The 21275-nt window shown below is 44.5% G+C and overlaps 6 protein-coding genes across 11 annotated transcripts; 4 read left to right on the forward strand and 2 right to left on the reverse strand.

Annotated features, from left to right (window-relative positions):
- The first annotated feature begins 258 nt into the window (after window positions 1–258).
- Window positions 259–4615, forward strand: Herc4 (HECT and RLD domain containing E3 ubiquitin ligase 4). Of its 2 annotated transcripts, none has more exons than XM_064684059.1 (11): window positions 259–706; window positions 787–964; window positions 1089–1325; window positions 1380–2106; window positions 2165–2426; window positions 2486–2809; window positions 2879–3169; window positions 3230–3825; window positions 3883–4108; window positions 4169–4282; window positions 4337–4615. In XM_064684059.1, exons 1-11 carry the CDS (start codon window positions 638–640, stop codon window positions 4487–4489), a joined length of 3177 nt encoding a protein of 1058 aa, XP_064540129.1. In that variant the 5' UTR covers window positions 259–637; the 3' UTR covers window positions 4490–4615. The 2 variants fall into 2 exon arrangements, with proteins under 2 accessions (XP_064540129.1, XP_064540130.1); XM_064684060.1 differs by having other exon boundaries at window positions 787–949.
- Window positions 4616–5011: 396 nt separating this feature from the next.
- On the forward strand, window positions 5012–17736 carry Myo61F (Myosin 61F). Of its 2 annotated transcripts, none has more exons than XM_064684063.1 (7): window positions 5012–5036; window positions 13955–14099; window positions 14333–14448; window positions 14508–14970; window positions 15031–17294; window positions 17359–17458; window positions 17522–17736. In XM_064684063.1, exons 2-7 carry the CDS (start codon window positions 13974–13976, stop codon window positions 17534–17536), a joined length of 3084 nt encoding a protein of 1027 aa, XP_064540133.1. In that variant the 5' UTR covers window positions 5012–5036; window positions 13955–13973; the 3' UTR covers window positions 17537–17736. The 2 variants fall into 2 exon arrangements, with proteins under 2 accessions (XP_064540133.1, XP_064540131.1); XM_064684061.1 differs by lacking the exon at window positions 5012–5036 and adding an exon at window positions 12715–13124.
- Window positions 9074–10145, reverse strand: LOC135429521 (uncharacterized). Its single transcript, XM_064683838.1, has 4 exons — window positions 10031–10145; window positions 9517–9960; window positions 9400–9480; window positions 9074–9264 (listed from the first exon to the last, which is right to left on the reverse strand). Exons 1-4 carry the CDS (start codon window positions 10143–10145, stop codon window positions 9074–9076), a joined length of 831 nt encoding a protein of 276 aa, XP_064539908.1.
- Window positions 17737–18206: 470 nt separating the features above from the next.
- ND-ACP (NADH dehydrogenase (ubiquinone) acyl carrier protein) lies at window positions 18207–19670 on the forward strand. Of its 4 annotated transcripts, XM_064684080.1 has the most exons (5): window positions 18207–18355; window positions 18429–18584; window positions 18931–19017; window positions 19105–19233; window positions 19387–19670. In XM_064684080.1, the coding sequence occupies exons 2-5, from the start codon at window positions 18441–18443 to the stop codon at window positions 19564–19566; spliced, it is 540 nt and encodes a 179-aa protein (XP_064540150.1). In that variant the 5' UTR covers window positions 18207–18355; window positions 18429–18440; the 3' UTR covers window positions 19567–19670. The 4 variants fall into 4 exon arrangements, with proteins under 4 accessions (XP_064540150.1, XP_064540149.1, XP_064540146.1 ...); XM_064684079.1 differs by lacking the exon at window positions 19105–19233 and having other exon boundaries at window positions 18208–18355; window positions 18931–19032; XM_064684076.1 differs by lacking the exon at window positions 18931–19017 and having other exon boundaries at window positions 18208–18355.
- An 8-nt stretch (window positions 19671–19678) lies between these two features.
- Window positions 19679–20346, forward strand: msd1 (mitotic spindle density 1). The gene is made up of 2 exons (XM_064684075.1): window positions 19679–19815; window positions 19877–20346. The coding sequence occupies exons 1-2, from the start codon at window positions 19779–19781 to the stop codon at window positions 20296–20298; spliced, it is 459 nt and encodes a 152-aa protein (XP_064540145.1). The 5' UTR covers window positions 19679–19778; the 3' UTR covers window positions 20299–20346.
- On the reverse strand, window positions 20278–21138 carry msd5 (mitotic spindle density 5). Its single transcript, XM_064684074.1, has one exon. The coding sequence runs from the start codon at window positions 21079–21081 to the stop codon at window positions 20332–20334; it is 750 nt and encodes a 249-aa protein (XP_064540144.1). The 5' UTR covers window positions 21082–21138; the 3' UTR covers window positions 20278–20331.
- Window positions 21139–21275: the final 137 nt, after the last annotated feature.

Genomic DNA, 21275 nt, shown 5'->3' on the forward strand with positions numbered 1-21275 from the left:
AACTGTTAACCTTTTTGGTTAGCATCATGCGTTGTTAGTAAGGTAATCTAAAGATAACCGTAATTTGATTAAAATTCTTTATCCGGAGCTCTCTTGCCCATGTCATAAACAAAGTTGCGTTATGTTATCGATAACATTTGCATTTAGTGTGAATGGACTTAAAGCTTGCAATCAGTTGGCAGCGCCATCATTATTTGTTGGTCTCTTTTGTTGTTGTTGTTGTTGCGGTTTTGATTTGTTATAATTTGTTTTTTTTTTTTATAGAACAGAAATTTCTGTCGAATGTTTAGGCTTAATTCCGGTTAGAATCATACTCAATGCGCTGTTTTAAAAAATCACAGCCACATTTACAGCAACAGCTCAGGACGTACGCGACCCAATAAAAAGTGCTCAGGTTCGCGTCTACAAATGCATCTGTGTGCGTGTGGAGCAAGTGTGAAATCAACAATATAGATAAAATTGTATGGCCGCAGAGAATGTTTCCACTACCCTGGAGCCTTCTCGAATATTCTCTGGCCGCGTAGCGAATTGGCAAAAGCAAACACAAAGAAGGAAGGGAAAGTCGTGCTACGTATGAAACAAAATCCACCCACAACGATAGCTACAAGTAAGAGGAAGAGGCAAGAGGTGCGGCGGAATGGAACTGTATTGTTGGGGCAACGCATCGCACGGTCAGTTGGGCCTTGGCGGCATTGAGGATGAGCAAGTAAACGGGAACACGCAAAATTAGATGAGCTTAATTAGATTAATCATATTGCATTTTTTTCCTTTATTTTTGTTTTTTAGATATTGACGCCCAGCCAAATACCCTGGAAGCCGGATTCGGCCGTTAATCAAGTAGCCTGCGGCCATCGGCACACGCTTTTCCTAACAACCAGCGGGAAGGTGTACGCATGCGGTAGCAATGATTACTCACAGCTTGGACATGAACTCCCCACCAAAAGGCCACGTATGTCGCCATTTCGTATGTACAAATCTTCCATTCTCGCTTGTACACTCGTCAGTCCTCATTCCCATCACATCTCCACATGTCGCTATCTGTGCCAGTCGCACAGACGTTGCCATTGATTATTGCCGTTTACTTGCAGTACAGATACCGGAGCTGGAGGACTATGTTATCACGCAAATCGCATGCGGCAGTCGGCATTCCATGGCGCTCACCGAATGGGGCCAGGTGCTGAGCTGGGGTGATAATGAGTGCGGCCAACTTGGTCATGACAGCGATCAGGATGTTATACAGCTACCTAAAATTGTGCGCAATCTGGTTTCCAAGACGGTGGTGCAAATTGCCTGTGGCAACAATCATAGTCTGGCTCTGACCTGCTGTAAGTATGCCCGCTTTTGAGATTCTGCTGTATCCTAAAAACTATCATTCGCAGGTGGCGAACTATACTCATGGGGTTCCAACATCTATGGCCAGCTGGGTGTCAAGTCACCCAGCGAGCTCAGCCAGTGCAACCGTCCCATGCGGCTGACCACACTTCTGGGCATACCCGCGGCAGCCATTGCCTGTGGCGGCAATCACACCTTCCTCATATCCAAGTCAAGCGCGGTCTTCGGCTGGGGTCGCAACAATTGCGGCCAGTTGGGCCTGAACGATGAGACGAATCGTGCTTATCCTACGCAGCTGAGAACCCTGCGTACGCTTGGCGTTCGCTTTGTGGCCTGCGGCGATGAGTTTTCCGTATTTCTTACCAATGAGGGTGGCGTATTCACCTGTGGTGCTGGTGCTTACGGGCAATTGGGTCATGGCTTTAGTTCTAATGAGATGCTGCCTCGCATGGTTATGGAACTGATGGGCAGCACCATTTCTCAGGTGGCCTGCGGTAATCGGCACACGTTGGCGTTGGTGCCCTCGCGTGGTCGCATCTATGGCTTTGGCCTGGGCAGCTCCGGACAGCTGGGCACGCGCAACACCAAAAGCTTAAATCTGCCTCAGGTGGTCATAGGACCGTGGGTGTCGCCAAGTGGTTCAGCCCTGCTGCAGTCTAGTGATGCAAAGATATCCGTTGTCATACATCAAATCTTTTCGGGCGGCGATCAATCTATAGTCACCACCTCGCTGTTTGTGGACAAAGTGCCGCCAGCCGACTGTCGCGTCTATGAGTAATATTTTCCACTTTACATTCCACAACATTTTATTTATATGTTCTTTTCAATTTAGGCCCAAATCACAGATTCTGGTGCTCACAGCGGATGCCACCAGGCAGTGTGCGCGCTTCAAGGAGGGCGATCAAAGCGATTTGGATTTGCTGAATTCAATGGAAATGATATTCAAGAGCCAGGCCTGCCTGAATGGTTCCTTTCTGTTGGGCCAGGACAAGCACTTTAGCTGCTCCGCCCGCAACTATGGCCTAGATCTGAAATCTGCCCAGCTGGCCTTCGATAATCTGCGCAAAGTGGAAAACCAGAGCATCAAGCAGGTGGTAAGTGCAATCACTGAAATGTTGATGCGCTCAAATCTCCAGCTTATCCTTTATGTTAGATCTGGGATAATTTGACGAAGGAGCTGCTTGGCTCGCTGGTTGCCTCGCCGGCGGATGTTGAGAGCATGCGCATCTACTTGTTGTTACCATTATATCATGAGTTTGTCAATTCCAAACACTACAAAACACTGCACGTACCCTTTGCCAATGCCACCTTCCAGCTAACTGAGAATCCCCGCAAGGTGCTAGAAAAATGGTGGGGTCAGACACCATCCGATTATTTCGAGCAAATGGTCAACAATTTTCTGCACGTGACGATGCACATCATCAGCTTTAAGATGGGCATCGAGGTAATCAATCAAAATGAGCCGCGTCAGAAAAAGGTAATCCTGCACAACTATTTTCTAATCCTGCCCAGTCACTTGTTAATCGAAGCCCAATGCGCCTCTTAGCTCTTGCCCTACAATAGAGATCTGGAAGCTGTGTTGCGACTGCTGGATAATCTGTGTCGCGTCAACGACAACCGCGACGAACGGCTCAACTATCAGCTGTTCCACTGGCCAGATCTGTCGGACTATGTGGATGTGCAGCAGGAGTACCTTCGCTGGATAAGTCCTGATACGGCAGCCGAATTTAACATATGCAATTTCCCATTCCTCTTCGATGCGTCCGCCAAAACGGCGCTGCTTCAAGCGGATCAGGCGCTACAAATGCACTCGGCCATGACAAACGCAATTTCCAATGTGCGTGGCTAACTCACATACAGCTATTCATTTCTATTAACGCTCAGCATCCAATTACAGGCACTTTACAATCTGCTCAACTATGGACACGTCTCTCAGTACATTGTTTTAAATGTTACGCGAGAGAACCTTGTGCAGGATTCGCTGCGTGAGCTGCAGCGGTACAGCCAAAGTGATCTCAAGAAGCCGCTGAAAATCAAGTTTCATGGCGAGGAGGCAGAAGATGCGGGCGGCGTGCGAAAGGAGTTCTTTATGCTGTTGCTCAAAGACCTGATCGATCCCAAGTACGGCATGTTCAAGGAATTTGAAGATTCGCGCGTCATGTGGTTTGCAGATGTCACCTTCGAGACAGAGAACATGTATTTCCTAATTGGCGTGCTCTGCGGTCTGGCAATATACAATTTCACAATTATCAATCTGCCCTTTCCGTTGGCGCTGTACAAGAAATTGCTAAAGAAACCCGTCGATCTTAGTGATCTGCGCGAAATGTCGCCGACGGAGGCCAATTCCATGCAGGCACTGCTGGACTATGATGGCGATGACTTTAAGGAAACATTTGATTTGACTTTTGAGATTTCACGCGACATCTACGGCGAAGCTGAGACCCAGGAACTGAAACCTAATGGAAGCAGTATTGCCGTCACGCTAGAAAACAGGTCTTCTGCATGTAAATTACAATGTGCTTTCAATTCCTAATCATATGATGCTTTCAGGAAGGAGTTTGTCAATCTCTATGTAGATTTTATATTCAACAAATCCGTAGAGCTGCATTATCGCGCCTTTCACGAGGGCTTCATGAAAGTTTGCTCTGGCCGTGTTCTGCAGATCTTTCAGCCCGAGGAGCTGATGGCTGTTGTGGTTGGCAATGAGGAATATGATTGGCAGGCGCTGGAAGACAATTGCGAATACAAGGAGGGCTACATGTCCGGTGATGAAACGGTAATTCTATCAGCCAAGAAAATATCGTGTGAAGTGAATGTAATTTTCTTTTTGTCTTAGGTCAAATGGTTTTGGGAAGTGTTCCACGAACTGTCCCTTGCGGAGAAGAAAAAGTTCCTGCTCTATTTGACGGGCAGTGATCGGATTCCCATACAGGGCATGAAGGCCATAAAGGTAAACTATTTGTTTAAAGCATTACAATTATCGCCTTCTGACCGTTCTGTTTAGATCGTAATACAACCCACACCTGATGAACGTTTCCTGCCCGTTGCACACACGTGCTTCAATCTGCTAGACCTGCCACGATATAAGACCAAGGAACGACTTAAGTATAAGCTGCTGCAAGCCATACAGCAAACTCAGGGTTTTAGTCTGATCTAATCATTTCATCTAAGCGTTATTGAGTACAGATATTTTTTTCGACAATTTCTAAAACACAGTTCGCATTTGCCTTGGATTGTAAGTTAAAAGGAAAATATAAACCACAGTTCTTTTTCAGAGATTAAATCAACTAAGAAATTATTGTGTTTTGTAGCTTTAGTAAAAGTTTTTAGCATATTGTTACATATAATTAAATTGGTGAATTAACAATAAAAGTGAATAACAATAGTTGTACATGTAAGATATCGTTAAAATAGTTTAATGGTCACATTTTAAAATTTCATTTAACAGCCATATGTTAATGGAGCCGCCATATCGTTTGACCACTTTTCATTAGCCGGTGTTGCCGCTTTTAATTAAATAACTGATTAATCGATAAGCGATACACGATTAACGAGCACAAATGCACATCGCTATTGCTCAGCGCGTTTATTGTTGTTGCCCGGTGAGCTATGCGAAATGTGGCGGCAAACGAGCGCCGCGATTCAGTTAGGTTTTAACTTTTGCAAGGTGCGTTTGCTGTCGCCGGGCTGTGCTTATTAACAAGGTATAAATTATTCAAGAACTTTTTTTGGCTGTATGTCAATTTAAATGCTAAGCGCGTGCCAAAGCTAAACAAAAAATATCTAGCACATAACAAGTGTCGCGGCCATAGAAGCAACAAGTGACTATTCGATTGTTTTATAATTTTTTTGAACGTCGCTGCTGCCGCTGCTGCTGCTGACAGCGGCGGGTCAAGCTAACGGTAAACGATCGAAAAAGAAATTCAAACAACAACTGCGGACAGTGAGTGAAATTATGTACTTGCTTTCATTTATTATAAACGTGCCCACATATTTATTGACTGCCCAACTTCTTATCGGCGACGGTTGTCGCAGCTAATTAGCCATTACGGATGTGCTTGGCTGCAACATGATTGAGCGGCCGTCAAACTAATCGGAGCTACAATTTTTGCATATGTGAATGCCTGAAACGGGCTCTTTTTGGGTTATCCTGAGTGTAACAAATGTGCTGCAAGCTGTGAAGAAGACACCAAACACACAAAAAAAAAGCACGAAAAAGATCACAGCAAAAAGCGGTTCTGCCGGTTTGCCCAGGTCGCGATCCGTCTGTCTCTGGCTGGCAGCACGACTTTCTTTCCTTTGCACAATTTGAACTTGGACACCAACGACAACAGGCACAAATCTGGTTTATGTTTATGTGCGTCTAATAAAGCGGCATTTACGGCCATGTGCCGACGGCTGCTGGCGGCTGCTCTTCGTGCTGCTGCTGGTGGTGGTTTCTTGGTTTGGTTGGTTGGTGGCCGCAGCACCTTAACCTCGGGCGCAAACTATCTTCCCATTTGCTTTTAGGCGACTGTTTCGCTTCCTGGACACTTCCTTTTGCCCCCACACACGCGTGTTTCGCTGTGGTTGCGCCTCTCTTTGTCCGCTTTGTTTAATATTGTTTGCATAGTTTTTGCAGCAGGAACAAACACCAACAAAGCGGGTCAACTTAAGAGATATATACATACATATACATATATATGGAAAGATATGCTAGAAATTACCTGGCGTTACACGGGTCAAATGATTAATAATTCAGACAAACTGCCAGTGCACGCTTTTGCTCCTTTAATTTTATAATCTGTTCCATTTTGTTTTCTCGGAAGCTTCATCCCTAAACTTGATGATGCTGAGTTGGAAGCGTTCTCCTCCCATACTTGTTAGTCAGACGCTCTTGAGCCTTAACCAGACTTGTTGTTGGGGCTTATCATAGAAACCTTGACCGGCATTTATCTGTACTTGTAGTTGGAATTTCTGCAAGTGCTTTCTTTTGTTCCAAAATAAAGCTACAGTTAAAATGTCAATTATCGTTTAGCCGATGTGTTTATCAGCAGTCAGTGAGTCAGTTAGCTAAGAAAAAACTAGAATAGTATATATAAATATATATGTATCTAAACAAGTCATAGTTGTGCGGCCAAAACGACAGCAAACCCGCAGGTTTTTGTAATCTAACATGCATACATAATAATGTAATTACGTATGGGCATGTTTGTGCCCCGCCCTGCTCTTGTTATCAACGCCCAATTGAAAATGTATCGAATTTCATTTCAATTTCAATTTCAATGGCGTCTATTGATTTGACCCATTTTTCAACTGTGTGTTTTTTGTGGCAATAAGACGCTAAGCCGCTTAGCTTCAGTCAAAGCGATCGTCTGGTTAGCCAAGTAGCCCCCCCCCTTCCTCGTCTTTCCATTGTTTGCCAAATATATATGCCAGCACAGTTGTGCACACACAAAGACATATGTATATATATATATATATATATATATATACACCCTCCTTTTGGCTCCATGGAGCTTCACCTTGAAGCGAGCAACACACAGAAGCTGAAGTCAGTTTGTGGCCAGCGCTTCTAATGGAAATGATGTAATTCTTGCATATAGATATCTGAACAATGAGCAAGGCCCATAACAACAAACAAGAAGCAGCAAATAAAGCAACAGAAACCGTCTTTTAAAGCGAGCCCTCAAAATTGCACGCATTTTAGTTTGGTTAATTGCGATAATGCCGCACGGGGACTTTATTGTTAACGAGCTTTGTCATGTGCACCACTCACCTGTGTCTATGTGTGCGAAGGTGTGTGGGTGGGTGGAAGGTGTCTTCGATTTATCAGATGTCGATTTGTGTTTATTATGAGCACCAAATTTGTTGTTTTATGGTCGAAAAAGCAAGTTAAGCGTCCACTTATCGACACAACGCCGCATTATCTATTGGCAACTTCCACTAAAATGTTTTTGATAACGAGAAGGTGTCTTTTGTTCGGAATGGTGCGTTTTCTACAGGGTGCTATGCACATATACAGGGTCTTATTGTAACATTATTTGCCTATTCAGTGTACTGGAACAAGTTCGCCTGATAGCTTTGATTATTCTTTTATAAAGAGGGAGCCTAATTTTTTTGGGAATGGGCTTTTCATACAGGGTGCCTTGCACATATAAAAGCTTCGCAGCATTTTGTATGTACAGGGTCCTCTGCACCATTGTAACATTCTTTGTTTATTCAAATCAAATGATAAATTACTCCAAATAGCTTTGATTGTTCTTTCATATCAAGGGAGCCTCTTCTTTTTGAGAATGGCTTTTCATACAGGGTGCCTTGCACATATGAAATGCACATTTAAAGGGCTGTTCCGCCGCAATTTGTATGTACAATTCTTTGCTTAATCAAAGAACTTGAGAAATTGCATTTTACGGCTTTGGGTTTTCTTTTATTCGAGCAAACATCTGATAAGATAGTGCATGGGGCCTGTATAACATAATGAGTCAGGCCTTAAGCTGTGCCAACAGATACGAACGTGTTCGTGATCGAGGTCAGCGCGACAAATTGTATACCCTATAGAAAAAACGTGTCTTACTTCACTTAACAGCTTATCGTTTCAACTCCTCAATAAAAACCGAAAGTGAGCTCCATTAAAATTAAAATAAAAAGTTGGAATAATAGATTTAAAAACCAGAACTGCAGTGAAAACTAAACTAATGTTTTCAAAGTGTCTCACCCATCAATTAAAAAAAAAACCCGCAGCTATCATAAGTTTTGATTGCTCCAGGCACAGGCAATATAATACACACAGCTGCACAGCACTTCCAAGCATAACAATATTATTTTTTTTCGACACTTTTTGACTTCAAGAACTGGCGATCCATTATTCAAACGACGGTCGGTCGAGCGAGAACGTGTGCTGCCCGGGGCTCAAGATTACCGAATCGGCGAGACGCCAAGTGCCAAAGTGTCAACTAAGGGTTTCTTGTGGTTTTTTGTGGAAGTTCATAAAGAGTACGAAAAGAAATACAAGAATCGGATTACTCGCCTATATTCGCATATAGAGACAAAAAGTCTGGTTTTTGGGCCATAAAAAAAAGGTAAATGCGAAACGGTTGACCATTTCAATTCTTAAACAGCTTTTTTTCGCATTTGAATTTGCGTGAAAGATCAGTCACCAGGCAGTTAAAAAGCTGGCAAAATATGTTTGAAAATGAGTTGGTTTTGTTTTTTTATTTGATCCAAAACTCGTATGCGTCAGTCGCGCCGATCACTGGACAAATATGAGTCAGCCGCTCGAGATTGTATCCCGTCTTTTTTGCATTCATCGCCGGCTCGCAGTTGAATGAAGGCGTTTCGGTTTTTTAATTCGAGAGCCGAAAACTTAACGATCATCCAGAGCAGAGCGGGGCGGATGCGGAGCAGAGCGAAGCGATTCAATGATCGCCAAGTGGGGGGCATTGACGCTGGAAGGCCGCAGCACATGCCGGCTCGGCCATATCGATTTGTTATTATGCATATTTCTCGAGATGCCAACAAGAACTTTGTGAACCGTTTCGGACTTGGAGCTCGCGCATAGCCCTTGGGAATTGTTGAATATTTTTGTGTGTGTCATTTGGATAAACATGACGGAATCTTGCTTTGTTATTCTATATATCTGGCAGATTCCAGACGTCTTTAATTACACACATTGATCCAGCTAGGAATGAGAAAATATTTTGGAATGTATCAAATGATTTTTATTTGCGTTCAAGTTCTTGGTCGAGTATGAGGGCTAGGGCTAGACCCGGGCCACATTGAGCAGGTGATAGAGCGGCCAAACATTGTTGTTGGACTTGCCAGCGACGAGGTTGCTCGTGGAGGCCAAGACACGTGTCTGATAGCTGCCGGGAACGGAGCGTGCGGCGAGCTCTGGCTGCACTGCGTTCTCGTCGAGTTCCTCATTTTCCGTGGAGCGGTACCAGGGATAGCCTGTATAGCCAGGATAACCGGGATAATGGGGATAGCCAGGATAGTAGGGATAGCGTGGATAGCCGGGATATGGGTAGCCAGGATAGCCAGGACCACCGGGACCAGGACCAGGATAGCCAGGATAGCCGGAATTGCCGGGATAGCCAGGATAACCACCACCACCAGGATAACCACCACCACCAGGATAACCACCACCAGGATAACCGCCACCTCCACCTCCGCCTCCACCACCACCGCCACCACCACCACCACCCCAATGACCCCAGCCATATGGCCAAGGATTATAGGGTGGTGCCCAGGGACGCTGCGGTGGTACTTGAGGATAACCAGGCCACGGATAACCTCCTGGCGGTACTACTGGCCCGTGCTGGCGAGGATGTTCGCTGCCCTCTGCAGGATAATAGTAATGGTGTTGATGTTGTACTGGCGGTTTGGCTGTAGTCGTCGAGCTGGAGCCCACAAAGTATTTGAGGCCAGCCTTACCCATCGATGCCATCAGATGATCTTCGATGTTACGTGTCGATCCCACCGAATCCGAATCAACGCCAACTCTGCCACTGCCACTGCCACTGCCACTGCCACCCAGCACCTGCTGCTGCGTCTGCTGCAGGCTCTCGCTGCGCGCCTGGACCTGGCTTGGCTGCAGCGACGCCTTCTCCTGGAATGTGAGCGAGCTGCCCAGCAACGAGAGCAGCACTGCAAAGGAGTTTCGCAAGAGTTCAACAATTTGATGACAGCCCGCGTCCAGTCTGCGCCTCATACTCACCTATCCAGAGTATTGGTGCTCTGTGTTCCATGGTCGGTTCATGAATATGCTGCGAATGCAGCTCGACGACCTTTATATAGCCACTCCGTGAACCTGCAGCAGCTGCAAAGTGCATCTTTTATTGCTTTTCTATGCTAACGGTTTTCTCATTAGAATATTCGATGCATCCATTTCCATTTTCCCACCGAGCAGACCCCAATTTCGGGTTCCACACCAATTGTCGCCAGCTGCTTTCCTTCTTCTGCTTCTTGTAGGCTATCATAAGTTGTCTTGTAGGGTATCATAAGTTGTAGAGCCTTGTTGGCTAAACGTCAGACTTACAAGTGTGAGGTCGCCGGTTCAGATCCATCAGTAAACGGAATGTATAACTCATAGCAAGAGAAGACTTCCAACTCCAAAATTAAATATGCATATTATTAATGAGTATTGATAGCTGAGTCGGACCACTATATCATAAAGTTCTATAGGAAGAATCGGTCGAAAAAAAGAACATTTATTTGTTTATCAAGATCTTCAAAGCCGTATTAAACCGGAATTCTGCCCATATTTTATCGGTCGAAAGTAGAGCTTCTCTATTAAGGCATTTCTAAACCAAGGGTATTAAATCTTCGTCATGGAGTTCTTTATTAATTTAGTTACCTCCAGACTGTTCTTGAGCATTCGTGGCTAATAAGATCAGTGCTTAATTTGCATAAGAAATGTTGAATATTCTTAGATGTCTTTTGTATCCACCCAATTTGGAGCTGAATGCATTTAGTAATCTCTGCCTCATGATCAGCGATGATTCTGCCCCGAGCATTGGGCAGAGAGAAAGAGTTCAATAGCCGATAATCGTGTCTGGGTGTCGTTTGAGATATTACGTCATTTGTCGAGTCTCGTTTGGACCCTTTCAGCTCAGCTCAGTTTCTTGACTGGTTTTGGGCAGTTTCAACATTTGTGTATCATCATTTTGACCTCCCGCCGCTTAGTTTTCCCACTGGGGTCAATACCAGATTAATGGGCCAGCTTTGTAAAGCACAGCACAAACCAGTCCAAAGTTCTCGACACGATTTGCGTAAGGAGCTCGGGTGTTGAAAGAATTGTGCACATAAAGGTGTTACCCCCAGCCCAGCCGAAGAAAACATATCAATCCCAAACAAGTGTCAATGACTTCAAGAACTCGAAGGCAAAAGTGCGGCATAACTTTAGGCAGCTACACAATTTGAAAGAATCAAACAATAATTGAACCGATAATGTTCAGAATTTAGTAGAATCATGAAGTACTTTGTGAGATTGCAAGAGCGAAAAGTTCTTCAGCAGAAAAAAACAGATCTGCAATAGACTCAGAGAAAGGGGAACTTGTAGAGTCTAGATTAATTGGGATGGAATTCATGCCGGTTACATGTTTAAGTACATATCCTTTCTGCATTCTAATTCTTGAAATTTTCCTTAACTCTAGACAGAAGAAGAGTATAGAGTAAATGAACTTTCTTGTACTTCATTTTGGGAATAAAATAATCTAAAATTACACGTACGATTTGTGCTACATTTTTCTTCAATCAGGTATAAACAAATCTGAAAATAAGTAAAAAAAAATGCTTGATATTTAAAGTACAAAAACTGATTTTGTATACTTAATTTAACAAAGAAATCAAGTATATATGTGATTATATACAGACTTTCTGCTCAAAACGGAACAAAGACATGAGGTTTTCAAATTAAAAAGAAAATAATTTTGAAATGAATTTCTGTACACAGACTTTTATCGGGGCTATGACCATTACGTGCGGTAAACAAAATATGTGACAAATAGATCATTAATATCGCTGCAGTTGTGCATGGGCATGGACTTGGACGTAGATGTGGATGTGGATGTGGACATGGATAGGGAATATGGTACATGGAATATGGAATATCTGTCGCACCTCGAGCACATTGTGTAATTAGTTACACATGCAGTGCCCGGAGCACAAGTGCAAACAGCTCCGTCACATTTCTTAACTATTTTCTCTGCGAAACAAAAGCAGCAGTCAAACAAATCGAATGTAGAACACAATAAGAATTAAGTGCACGCCAAATACTAAATACCCTTGCAGACATAAAGCTTACGGACTATATATATGTATTAACTTTGATAGGGATATACTGAAGCTCTTATTTGCTGAGTTTTGTTAAGATATCTAGACCAGAAATGATTGAAGATATCTTTTCTAGATAAACTTATTTTCTAACGATCATTTGAATGCAAGCTATATGATATAGTGCTTCGATCCGTCCACTTTCGCAATATGTGCTGCCTGCAACTGAAGATAGCTTTAAGACTGAGAATCTTTTCTTTTTATAGACAGATATGGCTGTATAGCCTAAAGCTAGCAGCTATCTTCTCGTATGCGTAACACATTCGATGACATAGTTATAATACCCTCTGGAAGGGCACACAAGTATGTGTGCACTCAATAGCTGATAAGAGCGATACTAAATGGACCGAATGCCGAGCTGTAATTCTCGGATGGCGCCTAAAGCTGCAACTAGCAACAAAACTAATGACTCGATGTGCGGTTCAGAGTTCTTGAAAACTAAGCACAGATCGTAACAGAAATTTGCCAGTACCGCGTAGAACTCCGACGCATTGGGATCACAGTGAAGCACAGTTCGAGTGATCGCCAAAAGTTTAAAGACAGTTTATTTTTATACATATTATCACAAAGCGAATTCGTTTGATTAGAACTCATCATTCTGTCTTATTCTGAGTCATCTGACGGCGCATCGTCTGTATATAGTATACATGGTGTACTTGGTGTATATGGGCCAGGTACAGGCGGCATTTGCGTGAATGCGAGCGGAGACCCAACGCACTATCTAATCGCGGCTGATTGGGCCATTGCGGCTCTTGGGAAGTGCTCTCCGTGCAGCCTAACCTAAAGCTGATAACTGGCGAACAACCAGGCCGGAGCATACCAATTGTATATTGATGGTTAAAACGTTATTGCCAACTCCGGATCGTGTTAGTTTGCCAACGCAGTCGTTGATGTGCGGAATAGTATGTGCGAAAACTGACAGCGATCAGTGTAAAGTCAATTCACAAGGATAAACCAAAAGCAAACACAATGGCCAGGTACAGCGATACGGACTAATCTAGGCCGATAATTGGCCCTTGTTCTAATGTGTTTTAGGTCTGATTAAAAAAGAAAAAAATTCGATTTGTCAAGTTTCAAGTGCTTACATCATGCTATCAATATTGGACATCGTTTAACTATTTCCGCCCGGACACCTATCCTCCAGCTAATTTAATTTATATATATTTATTGCGGCTCCGCATAATCCGACAATGGCAAATATACTTAATAATGTCATTGCGTAATCGACGCTTTTGGATTTGTTGGCTACGATATGAAAGTGTGAAACAACAACAACAACAATAACAACAACAAATAAACTGTAGACCTTAATAACCCAGGCGTTTCCAGTGATATGATATATGACATCGATAAGAACAGAATGCGAATTGCACCTGCCCAACGTTCATATCTATTAATAAACACCACGAATGCTTTTAATAAATATAACGTGCGGGTTTCTATTATGCATAATGCATGTATCTTATATATGCCCAATTCGGGATCTATCAATATATATATATGTATATATATCTACTTCTGATTTTAATAGCTTTGGCCACATTTCCTTATGAGTCGAAAAGCCATAAATTCTCAGCAAATAAAAAAAATCTTATCAATTGGGTAAGAGGTTTTTACAATCGGTTTTTACCGAACGAGCCAATACCTGACGATTAAAGCCCTCAAGTTGTTTTAGCCAGAAACTGGCGCGAGGGCTGATTGTGTGTGTACTTGAAATGCTTCTCCAGAAATTTACATATGCTTATCAATACTAAAAAAAAAACTTAACTGATCTGGTGGTCACGACTTTTCCCATTTATATATTTAGCTTTAAACCTTTACCCAACATGGAGACAGGTTTGCACGAACGCGATCGTGCGGGCGTACAGGATTTCGTGCTGCTCGAGAACTACGAGAGCGAGGATGCATTTATTGGCAATCTGAGGAAGCGTTTCCAGGAGAACCTCATCTATGTAAGTGCACAATTTGCAATTGATTTTCCCTACTCTGTTTGCTGTCTTTCACAATTTCTCTCAATTCCTGTCTCTGTCTCTATTTCTTGTCTCTTACCACGCATCCATTGCTCTAAAATATTGTACTCAATTTTTAGACCGGATGCTGGATCTGTGTAAGCCCTTTCATGCATTTCTCTTGGCCACAGTTTTCCTTAAGCCTGTTAAACTAATTCTGTCAATCTTCATTACAGACCTACATTGGCCAAGTTCTGGTCTCGGTGAATCCCTACAAGCAGCTGCCCATCTACTCCGATGCCCACATCAAGGAGTATCGCAATAAACACTTTTATGAGATGCCACCTCATATGTAAGTCGGAAATCTCTCTCCCTCTCTGCATGTTGACTAATAGTTGGTTTCATCTTTAGCTTTGCCGTGACGGACAACGCGTTCCGCTCGCTGATCGAGGAGAATCGCGGCCAGTGCGTGCTCATTTCGGGCGAGAGTGGCTCCGGCAAGACGGAGGCCTCCAAGAAGGTGTTGCAGTATATTGCCGCCTGTTCCGGCCATCAGACCACCGTGGAGGGCGTCAAGGATAAGCTGCTCAAGAGCAATCCCGTGCTGGAGGCCTTTGGCAATGCCAAGACGAACCGCAACGACAACTCCTCCCGCTTCGGCAAGTACATGGACATCCAGTTCGACTACAAGGGCGCTCCCATTGGTGGCAACATTCTCAACTATCTGCTGGAGAAGTCGCGCGTGGTTGCCCAGATGGGCGGGGAGCGTAACTTCCACATCTTCTACCAGCTGCTGGCGGGCGCAGACGCCGCTTTGCTGCAGGAGCTGCACCTGGAGCGTGCTCTGGACAGCTACAACTACCTGACAGATGGGGTAAGTCATATTTGGAGCAAGTTTCAAGGTGTTCCAGCTAAATGGCTTTGTTTGGATTAGGTTAAGGGCAGCGTGAGCAGCATCAACGATGCGGACAACTTCAAGCAGGTGCAGCAGGCATTGAGCGTAATTGACTTCAGTGCGGAGGAGCAGCGCGAGATCTTTGCCATTGTGGCCAGCATACTGCATCTGGGCAACATCGGCTTCAACGAGGTGGAGGGCAATGCCCAGGTGAACAGTCGTGATCTGGTTGTCACAGTCTCCCGCCTGCTGGGCGTCAATGCCAGCGAACTGGGCGCAGCGCTGACCCATCGCACCATTGATGCACGAGGCGATGTGGTCACATCGCCGCTGAACCACGAGCTGGCCATCTACGCCAGAGATGCGCTGGCCAAGGCCGTATACGATCGTCTGTTCTCGTGGCTGGTGCAGCGCCTGAACATTTCGCTGCAGGCGAAGGAGACGCGCGGCGCCCGCAACAATGTGATGGGCATTTTGGATATCTATGGCTTTGAGATCTTCAAGAGGAATAACTTCGAGCAGTTCTGCATCAACTTCTGCAATGAGAAACTTCAGCAACTGTTCATTGAACTGACGCTTAAGTCTGAGCAGGATGAATACAGGCGCGAGGGCATCGAGTGGATTCCGGTGGAGTATTTCGACAACAAGGTCATTTGCAATTTGATTGAGGAGAAGCATAAGGGCATTATTTCCATACTGGATGAGGAGTGCCTGCGGCCCGGCGAGCCCACAGATCGCACCTTCCTCGAGAAACTCACACAGAAGCTGGCCGATCATCATCATTATGTGTGCCACGAGAAGGCGCCGATTCAGGTGCAAAAGGTTATGGGACGCGATGAGTTCCGCTTGGTCCATTATGCCGGCGAGGTGACCTACACTGTCAATGGATTCCTGGACAAGAACAACGATTTGCTCTTCCGCGATCTCAAGGAGACGCTGAGCAAGGCGGGCAACAACATTGTGCGCTCGTGCTTCCCGGAGCAGGAGCTGCGCAGCAAGAAGCGACCCGAGACGGCCATATCGCAGTTCAAGACCTCGCTGAACAACCTCATGGACATACTGATGTGCAAGGAGCCCAGCTACATACGCTGCATCAAGCCCAACGATCTGCAATCGCCGGGCATCTTTGACGATCAACTGGTCCTGCATCAGGTCAAATATCTGGGCCTCATGGAGAATCTACGCGTGCGTCGTGCCGGCTTTGCCTATAGGCGCAGCTATGAGCTCTTCCTGGAACGCTACAAGTGCCTGAGCAAGTCCACCTGGCCCAACTACAAGGGTGCCGGCGGCGCAAAGGCTGGCGTACAGCTGCTGGTCAAGGATTTGGGCTACAACGGCGAACAGTTCAAGCTGGGCGAGACCAAGCTTTTCATACGCTGGCCACGCACGCTCTTCGACACGGAGGATGCCTACCAGGCGAAAAAGCACGATATTGCCGCCATCATTCAGGCACACTGGAAGGGTCTGGTGCAGCGTCGCAAGTACCTCAAGCTGCGCGCCCAGGTCATTATCCTGCAGAGCTACTGTCGCCGGCGTCTGGCCCAGCAGGCGGCCAAGCAGCGTCGCGAGGCGGCGGACAAGATTCGCGCCTTCATCAAGGGCTTCATCACGCGCAACGATGCGCCGAATGGCTTCAATGATGACTTCATTGCCAATGCCAAGCGCATGTGGCTGCTGCGACTGGCCAAGGAGCTGCCGAAAAAGGTGCTCGACAAAAGCTGGCCACCAGCGCCGGGCCACTGCCAGGAGGCGTCCATTTATCTGCATCGCCTGCACCGCTTGCACCTGGCGCGCATCTATCGCCATCAACTGACGCCGGAGCGGAAGCGCCAGTTCGAGCTGAAGGTGCTCGCCGAGAAGGTGTTCAAGAACAAGAAGAACAACTATGCGAACAGTGTGCCAGCCTGGTTCCAGACCGACCGCATTCCCCAGGAGCATATACAGCGCGTCAACGACTTTGTGGCCAGCAATTTCGGCAGCGAGCAACTCAAATATCAATCGGCCTGCACCAAGTTCGATCGACATGGCTACAAGTCACGGGAGCGCTTCATTCTGCTGAGCAACAAGGCCGTCTATGTGCTGGATGGTAAGAGCTACAAGCAGAAGCATCGCCTGCCACTCGAGAAGATTGACTTCACCCTGACGAACCACAACGACGACCTGATGGTGATCCGGATACCGCTCGAGCTCAAAAAGGACAAAGGCGATCTGATTCTGATCATTCCGCACCTAATCGAGTTTAGCACCTACATTATTGACACCGTGGGCACCGCCGATATAGTCTCCATTGTGGACAGAGCTTCGTGAGTGGCTGTTGAAACTTGAGTTGGGTTTTTTCTATTTATTTTCTAATCTTTATCGTTTTAGTCTGGAACACAATGTGGTCAAGGGTAAGGGCGGTGTCATAGAACTTCAAACAGGCGCCGAGCCCGGCGTTGTGCGTGATAAGAGCGGCCATCTTGTTGTTGTGAGTAAAAATAATTAATTATCATATCTTTAAGATTTAAATAACTTTCTTTATCCCTTTCAGATTGCTGGTCAATAAGGAATTTAATACAATTTACTACCAAATGGCTTTAAATCAAACGACAACTGTTTTGTTATACTATTCCTGTAATTTATATACTGTATTTTTGTATTTTGTTATTGCAATGAGGCGTGTAATTTCGATTCTATGTACTTATGTTCCAATTAATTATATACTAATTGTTTATATAAATCATAAATATATATGAGCGCTTTTAATTCAGTACGTCTAATTGCGCTGCTATGCTTGTGTTGCATGATTACGTAACTACAGGCGTGGCAATACTATCTTATCTATGTTCCTATTTCAATACAAATATTGATTGATTAAGTTGCATCAACGATAAACACCTTAATGGCCGTTATTTCGTGCACATAATATTAGCTGACAACTACTTTAACATGCAGTCAGCTCGTTCGCCAGCATTTGACATAAGCATTTTATTTAACAAGTGGCAACATCGAACAATATTTGTGTACAACAAATTCAAAATGTATCGTGTATTTTTCAACACTGTCCGCCGGCCAATCGATTACGATGACTCTGCAACAAATCAAAAAAAAATTATAGCATTTTGGTAACAAAATAAGTGTAAATAATGTCGATGTCGTTCTGGACAGAGGCATAAGTAAATGTTTCTTTATTAGGCTGCATGGCGAAATGCAACTTCTATTGATAGGCAACTCTTCCATGTTAAGCATTCAGAGCAAACCGGCTACACAAATACATCGATGAGCAGAGGTTCGGTTGGTATCGATACTTATTCAACATCTGTGCTGCCTTTGCTCCTCCAGAACTTTTACATAATCTGAGCCCCCGTTTTGCTAGAAATTCGGTGTAAATATTGTTTAAAACGTGTGCAAAGTGCATAGTTGCAATCCGAGTTTATTATATTTTATTTGTGTTCCAGATTAACCAAGAGATGTCGTTCACACAAGTCGCACGTAGCTGCGGCCGATTTGCGGCTGCACTGAGCACAGTTCGCATCGCCAGTGCCGTTGTTCAGACACAATCTAGGATGTTGCACCGGATTGCCGTGCCTGCCATGGGCACCCAACTCACCCAAGTAAGCGCCCAGTGATTTTCTTTATTGGTTTGTACAAGGTGTCGGTCTATAAAAGTAGTTATTTATTGCGCCCTAACCTCATTGTGAAAAACTCTACGGGGGAGATACTGTCTCCCGAAGAGTTATTTAGGGTGCGTGTGCCTATTAAACTTTACTGCACTTGGAGTTGGTCGAAAAGAGAGGTCGTCTATCAATATATATGTATTGCATCATATTTTTTCCACTAAAACATGATTGTTATGATGAAATCTCGGTTTAACACTTGTGGAGATAGTCGCCAGCAATGATTGGGCAATGCTTAAAGATTGGGACCAGTTCATCAATATCGATTCTCACATTCTTACAGAAGTTCACAATGCGCAACTACTCGGCCAGGAATACCATAGAAGAAATTGAACATCGTGTGTTAAAAGTCGTTTCGGCCTACGACAAAGTGACTGCCGACAAGGTAAACAGATGTTTTCAAGAATCCACTAACTTGGTTTCTTTTGTTCTTTTCTTTTTGGGGCGCACATTGCAGGACAGCAGATGTCGCTGGCAAACGCAATCGGTGCGCAGTTACTCGGCGAAACCGCCATTGTCACTGAAGCTTATCAACGAGCGCGTCTTGCTTGTGTTGAAGCTGTACGATAAGATCGATCCCAGCAAGGTAAAGACCAAGCTCATGGCCTAGGCTTATTTGATTGAATGCCACAATTGCCTTTGCCAGTTAAATGAATTTATTGTGCCGTCCAAAGAAACGAACAAAGCTGCCATAGTTTTTAGTTATGTCTTTTGCTTTCTAACTGTGTTTTCCTTTCAGCTCAACGTGAACTCGCACTTCATTAATGATCTTGGACTGGACTCACTGGACCACGTTGAGGTCATCATGGCCATGGAGGATGAGTTTGGCTTTGAGATTCCAGACTCGGACGCAGAGAAGCTTTTGAAACCTGCCGACATCATTAAATACGTGGCCGACAAGGAGGACGTATATGATTAAATGTAACGCGAATCCATTAAAAGATTACACTAATTTTAAATGAAAGGCATCAAATTTAATTTGAACAATATATTAAAATTGAATAAAAACCAACGTTAAGCCAAGTTTAAATCGATAAAGTAACATTCGATCGCTTTCAAGGTGTGCATTTATCGAGCGATAACGATAACTTGAGACAGCTGTCCCCAATCAGACATCAAAACAGATTCAAAATGTCGGAAATAATTGATGATGTATTGGCGGGTCTCGGTAAATATAAAGTAAAATTGCAATAAGCTTAGCTCATTGTCCACTCTAACTCCAACTGCAGCTTCAACACGGCAGACCATGCGCAATCAGGCAGACAAAATCGGTGAAATCATGGAGAAGTCCAACAGCACGCTATTGCATATCGAAGCGCAGGCTTCAACGATGCCCACATTGAAAGGGAGCGTTCAACCCGAAAATCTTTATCATTTGAGTCCAGAGTGTGAACTGTCGCTCACAAGGATATTGGAGCAGTTCCAGCAGCTCATGCAACAAAGTGTGAAGTGTGAAGATAACAACGCCGGTGCTCAAACCGCCCTCGATTGCTGCTTGGCTACTCGCCAGCGCGTGGAGAACTTAAGAAGCAGTGCCCGCAAGCTGGTGGCACTTCACGATGCGATTGCTCAGCTGAAGCTGCATGTGCAGGAGCAGCATGAGCTGCTCAACAATGATGAGAAGGAGGACTCACATTGCGAGAGCACATAAATTCATTTAATATACAAAACTTAATAAACACATTTAAGTAGTACTGAAGCAGCTTATTTGAATAAGAGTGTAGTTGAGCACTTCCACCAGAGTCTCCAGGCGTGCAACGGCCGTGTCCATGGGATTGAGCACAGGTGAGAGGCTGTGCGAGCGTAGATAGTTTAATTGCTTCATGTTTTCAGCAATGGCATTCAGCTTGCTCGTCTCTTCGGCCGAGAACGCATCAGGCGCCTCACGCTTGCAGGGCATAAGATTTTCCAGCTGCTGAGCAAACATTTCCAGCTGTGCGATCTTGTCCAAGTAGACTGATTGTTCGCTTTCCAGAGCAGAAGCCTCATTAAAAACCTGCCGCAGCTTCTGCTGAAAATTCTTATAGTCCTTGTATACTTGCGCTGCGCTCGACTCCTGCTCTAAGCGGCTAATGCTGAGCGCCAAAGAGGCGCTTGAGGTGTTGATAGCAGTTTGATCCTGCATAGCATCATTTCCCTTGATGATTACGGAGTTTGCACGTTGCAGTTCGCGTTTTTTCGGCTGACGCTGCAGATTGCTTGGGTAAGTGTCAAATACTTTAAACAGTTCTGCATATTCTTCGACTGTGCCAAGCACTTTGCCAGGCGAAGTCGGCGTCGTCTCGGCTTCGATATTTTCCTCGAGACTTTTGAAGAAATCGTTTGTCTTTATAACAGATTTAGTGACACACAACTCTCTTAAGTTGATTGGATGCTGATCGAAGTATTCATTGCATTTCGCAGAAAACGCACTATAATCAAAATTTGCATTCATTTTTGTTTGTTGTGAATACTCGCTTGTGTCCAAGTCCAAAAATGTAAGCAATATACGCGCGCGTCAAAGCATTGGTAGACATACTAATCGATTGCATTCGATTAATCGAGTAACATTGTATATCGAACCAATTGTCTCTGTTTAGGCCGCGATTTTTGAAATGGTTCTATGATATAAATATTTCTTAATAATAA

The sequence above is a fragment of the Drosophila montana genome, unplaced genomic scaffold (genome assembly GCF_035044405.1).
Source record: "Drosophila montana isolate Dmon_TW-CO22-7 unplaced genomic scaffold, ASM3504440v1 contig_2668_1, whole genome shotgun sequence".
Taxonomy (NCBI): Eukaryota; Metazoa; Arthropoda; class Insecta; order Diptera; family Drosophilidae; genus Drosophila; species Drosophila montana.